Raw genomic sequence first — 4827 nt, forward strand, 5'->3', positions numbered from 1 at the left:
TTACAAATGGAAATACAAGTCTATTTTTTACCCTAACCGGTAAATGACTCGGACATAAAGGTCAGACTTGACTCTCTTCCTATTCGGTTTTGAGACATTTAAACAAATAAGTTAAATAAGTTTGCGAACTCTTTATTTAATCGTCCTGGTGTGCGCACATGATAAACCTATCAGTTTGCGCAATTAGAATAAAAGAAAATATGTTATAAATTAGTTTATGTAATTTCTAAAAGTCGGATTGTTGTTTTTTTCTTTTTTTTTTTTTTTGCTGCAAACGTTTTCTGTTTTCTTTGGATTGTTCTGCTTTAATGTTTGAAGTGAGAGGGTACAGACACCATAAAAAGCATAAAAAATATTATTTGGATTAGTTAAGTGCATTCATTCCTACAAAAATATTTTTTTTCTTAAAGGGAGTAATTTGAAAAAGTTCAAGCAGCCTGCGTGTCTTTTTGAAAATATTTTTTTTATTTCGATAGACACCAACGATGTACACATACAATCAAAGCGCTATAAAAGCCAACATTTAAGAAAAATAACTTGTCCTTAAAAAAGATTGCATCTAAGGTAAGAGCTTTACGTTTTTCTTTATTATTATTTTTTTTAAAACACAAGAGCTGTGAAGATTGATGATTAAAACCCGACCCACCACAATTATCACAACTAATAAATAAAAGACAGCAACCGAAAAAAATAATAATAATAATAATTGAAAGACATTTGGCTATACGACATGTAAACTGCCAGGACGATTCACAGGGGAGGAAAAAAAAGAAATCACAACAATAAGTTACATAAAATAATTAGAATAAATAAATAAATATGATGGAAAAATATTGCAACAATCTTCAATAATAACGATGATGATAATAATAATAATAATAATAATAATAATAATAATAATAATAAATCGAATAAAATATGTGCCAGCATTCAAAATTAAAACAATCTATGTTGACTTTTTTAAGGCAGTTATACAGCAGGATTTGGATGTGTATGCAGGCTATTTAAGACTAGGCTTTTCTGTTTACTAAAGGCATTTGTGGTTCTACTAAACTGGGAAAATTCTTCAGTCACACTTTTTCTTTTTTTTTCCCACCAAGACAAAGTTGATAAAGTTCTGTCCTCCACAAACAAGCGTAAAGCTACAGTGATAGAGCAATCACGGTCGGTGAATTCAACAGACTTTGATGGGGAGAGAAAAAAAAAGATTTCTGAGATTTTTTTTTAAGACATTTCTTAGGTCTAGAAGCTATCATTGAGCATGTGCTGTGCTAGAAAAATACCCTTTAACAGTCAAACTAACGCTTTGTATTCACTTTCCCCCTCTTGATAAACTAATTTGAGAAATAAAATCTCAAAATAGGCCTATAAGTAAATTAAATATCGAGACAAGCATTCAACAATCACTGATTGGCATGAAAAAGACACCACTTAAACATCAAACAGCCCTGCCTTTCATTGGCCTAAAGTTATGGCAGTGGGCAGCTTTTTTATTATCTTTTTTTTTTTAACCCAAAGCCACTTTTTTGTTTCTATTTTTATTATTATTTTTTTTTTTTTTTTTGTATTTCCCCCATCAAAGGCACAAGTTCTGTGTTGTCTTCAGCAGGCAGGGCGCACCGGCATTTGCAGCAGGATCACCTGCCTGTTCTCCGAGGGGTGGCACTTGTTTATGTGCCTGGTGAGCCCCGGTGAGCTGGGGAGGGTGGCGGGGCAGTATTTGCACGGGTAGATCTGGGAGGGGTGCATGAGGCGCAGGTGTCTCTCCTGGCCTGCCCTGCTGGTGAAACTCTCCCCGCACATCGTGCACAGCAGGCAGTCCACCGGGCTCAGATTCAGGGGGCTTTGGTTTGAGGCTTCCTCTGATGATGCTGAGGAAGAGGAGGAAGAGGAGGAGGAGGCGGAAGGGGCGGACACTGGAGCTTGCTCGGCCGCTGCACGGTCGCTGGTTTGAAACCCGTGCTCTTCCAGTACCTTCTTCTGCAGGGCCTGGTGAGCCATGATGTGTTTTCTTAGGTACGCCTGCCGCTTGAACCTCTTCCCGCAGAACTGGCAGTCGTACGAGCCGTCTTCAGAGCCCGACTCGGACAACCCGGGACTCGGGGTGTCTCTGTCACTCATGTCTTTGGTTTCGTCGGAGGCTGACTTGACGCCCAGCGGCTGCATTTTGGCCATGTCGGGTTTGACGCCCTGCGCAGGCGGCACCGCCGGCGCGCCGGCGCTGGTCCGCGGTTTGTGCCAGCGGCGGTGAGAGGCGAGGTTTGCCGGGCAGCTGAACATCTTGTCACACTCGGGACACCGGTACTCAACCCTGACTATACGGGAGCATTTGTGCTGAGCCAGGGAGAAGGGATCCGCGTACGCCTCTTTACACAGCTGGCACACAAACTCCCCTAAAGGTTTGGTTCCCCCGGAGGACTGCGCCCTCGGCTTCATCTCCACCGGCCCCTCTTTGATTTTCAGCCCGAGCACCGGAGAAGTGGTCACCTCGTCTTCAAAGTTAAGCTTTCTGATGGCTTTGGGTTTCTTTGAGGCGGCTTTAGGTTTTCGCTCTGCTCCCTCGGCGGCGGGTCTTTTGGTTGCGACCCTGTGGTTTGGTACTGATAGGCTGCTGCTGCTGCTGCTGGTGCTGCTGCTGGTGGTGGTGGTGTTTGTGATGGCTGCGCCGCCCCGGCTGCTGTTGCTGGTGCCGATTTTCAGGTCCACCGGAGCGTACAGGAGGTGGTCCAGGCCAGAGAGCGAGGCGGCTGCGGGGAATGACTCCGCAGAAACGGGCGAGCCCAGATTGAAACTTCGCTCAAAATATCCCCTGTCGTGCTCCTTGCTGATGGGTCGGGTGGGGCTGTAGATGGCTTGGCACACCGCTTCTGGATTGCCGAACTGCTCCGGCTTTTCCAGCCTTGGCACCGGCGCGTCGGCTGCGACGAAATCTGGTGATACCGAGGCGCGGTCGGGGCTTGACGCCACGGACATCGGCGGGGAGGGGTCCGTCTGACTTGGCAAGGCAGCTGGGGTGTGTAGCTCCTGGAGATCATCCTCATCAGCTCGAGTCCTGTAGGAAACATGTGCGGATTTCTTGTTTCTTTTCACCAGGAATCCTTTGGGCATCTTGGCGAGTAACAGCGGAAAGGCACTTCGGAGAGGTGGCTGAAATCTGGAGTATCCAGGTTGGTTTAAAAAATATGGCAACACCAGAATTTTAGGGACTTTTTACTCCCCTCTATATCGATCCTTCTGTTGCTGAAATGTTTTCGTCTCCAAGGCATAGCTCCACTCTTTTTATGCCGGAATGATGCTATTGTTCTCGCCCCCCCCTGTTGCAGCATCCCCGACCAATGGGATGAAACCAAGATCCCAGTGGATTTTATTGTGGGAGGGCTCTGAGCCTGGGGTCGGTGGATTTCGTTGGAGGATGTGCAGATAGCTCAGCAGATGTACTGGCGGTTTATTACATTAATGCTGCACGCACAGCCTCCCTCCCCCGACCGAGGCACACGCCGGGACCCTCCTCTTTTTACGGTCTGATGGGCCCCTACACAAATGCACACGTGCCACTGCTTTGTGGCCCCCCTCTGGGGGGCCTCTGAGTCGCTAAAAGGGAAATGTCCATCAGTGCTAAAATCATCACGATTTAAACATTTTTAAAATTTAAAATCAGAAGGTTGTAAAAATGCTCGTTCCTTCTAAAAATTCCCTGAGATGTTGGTGAAATGTGCAGCACAAAAACAGGTTTAAAATACACGCTCTCTATACCTTTGCGCCATCTTTACGCACGACCTTTACGCACACTATTTGCTCACAACTGAATATAGCAACTTTTATTTTTGTCCGCTTTTATTTTATAATATAAGCTCTATAGAGGAGGAGTATTCCTTTATTTTGAGGGCACGCGTCTGTCTCGGTAGTTTAACCCGACATATAAATCAGACATCTCGCTGCATACATAAGTAATAAGAAAACCCTCTGGTCTTTGTGCACAATGGCCACGTCTGCGTGTGCGTGGATATCTTTTTTTTTATCGTTTCAAAGGCAAATTGACCTCTTAACTGTGAAAAAGGACTCGCAGGCAATCTGGGCCACAGCGAGACGCGTGCTGGGCGGAATCAGCGCTGCAGACAAAGAGGAGGGCAGCAGCAGCCAAAGCTTCTGATGGGACATTCTGCACTGATATTTAAAACCGGCGTTGCATCTACTTGTAGGAAATATATTGTTTTCCGGAAGCTCTAAACTTTTTATTATTATTACTGTGGCTGCAAAAAAGGCAAAATTAAATAAATTTTTAAAAAAGTTTTCAAGTTTGACAAATTTAAAATGTTGCTGTAATAAAAGTGTTTAACTTAACTTATTTCTCTTCAAGTACAGGCCCTCTTTGTTCTCTTCGCATTTTGCACGTTTGCCCGAGTTTCCATTTATTCCCTAATAATGCAGGCCTATGTGCGACAGTGCGCCACTTGGAAGAGGGCGCATTCTTTCCCCCTCTTTCAGTGCGCAGACCAGGGAGGAATTAATCTCCATCGTCGTTCATTGTTCCCCTCATTTGCATAAAGCTGCAGTATGACCAAGTCAAATAATTACACAATCGAAGCTGAGCCGCAGGCCTGCAGCCCCCTTTCAATAGGCCTCTATGTCCCAGAGCCTTCTCTCACCTGCTTGAAAACACACCGTTATGTTGGTTCTGTTCGAGCTAAATTATACATTTGATCTGGGCTGACTAAATAATCATATTTAAGAATTAAAACTTAATGCAGCTGGGGATACTTTATAAAGTGGGGGGCGGAGGGAGTTTAATGCGTTGATTTAATGGGATGGATATCTATTCTTTAAGGT

At 44.6% G+C, this 4827-nt stretch overlaps 1 protein-coding gene across 1 annotated transcript; it reads right to left on the reverse strand.

Annotated features, from left to right (window-relative positions):
• Positions 1-444: 444 nt before the first annotated feature.
• LOC102237857 (insulinoma-associated protein 1b) lies at positions 445-4193 on the reverse strand. The gene has a single exon (XM_005799187.2). It carries the CDS (start codon positions 3106-3108, stop codon positions 1603-1605), a length of 1506 nt encoding a protein of 501 aa, XP_005799244.1. The 5' UTR covers positions 3109-4193; the 3' UTR covers positions 445-1602.
• Positions 4194-4827: the final 634 nt, after the last annotated feature.

This window comes from Xiphophorus maculatus, chromosome 19, assembly GCF_002775205.1.
Source record: "Xiphophorus maculatus strain JP 163 A chromosome 19, X_maculatus-5.0-male, whole genome shotgun sequence".
Lineage (NCBI taxonomy): Eukaryota > Metazoa > Chordata > Actinopteri > Cyprinodontiformes > Poeciliidae > Xiphophorus > Xiphophorus maculatus.

Excerpts from the sequence above, each read along its gene's own strand:
- LOC102237857 (XM_005799187.2), bottom strand. The coding sequence starts at position 3,108 with ATGCCCAAAGGATTCCTGGTGAAAAGAAACAAGAAATCCGCACATGTT.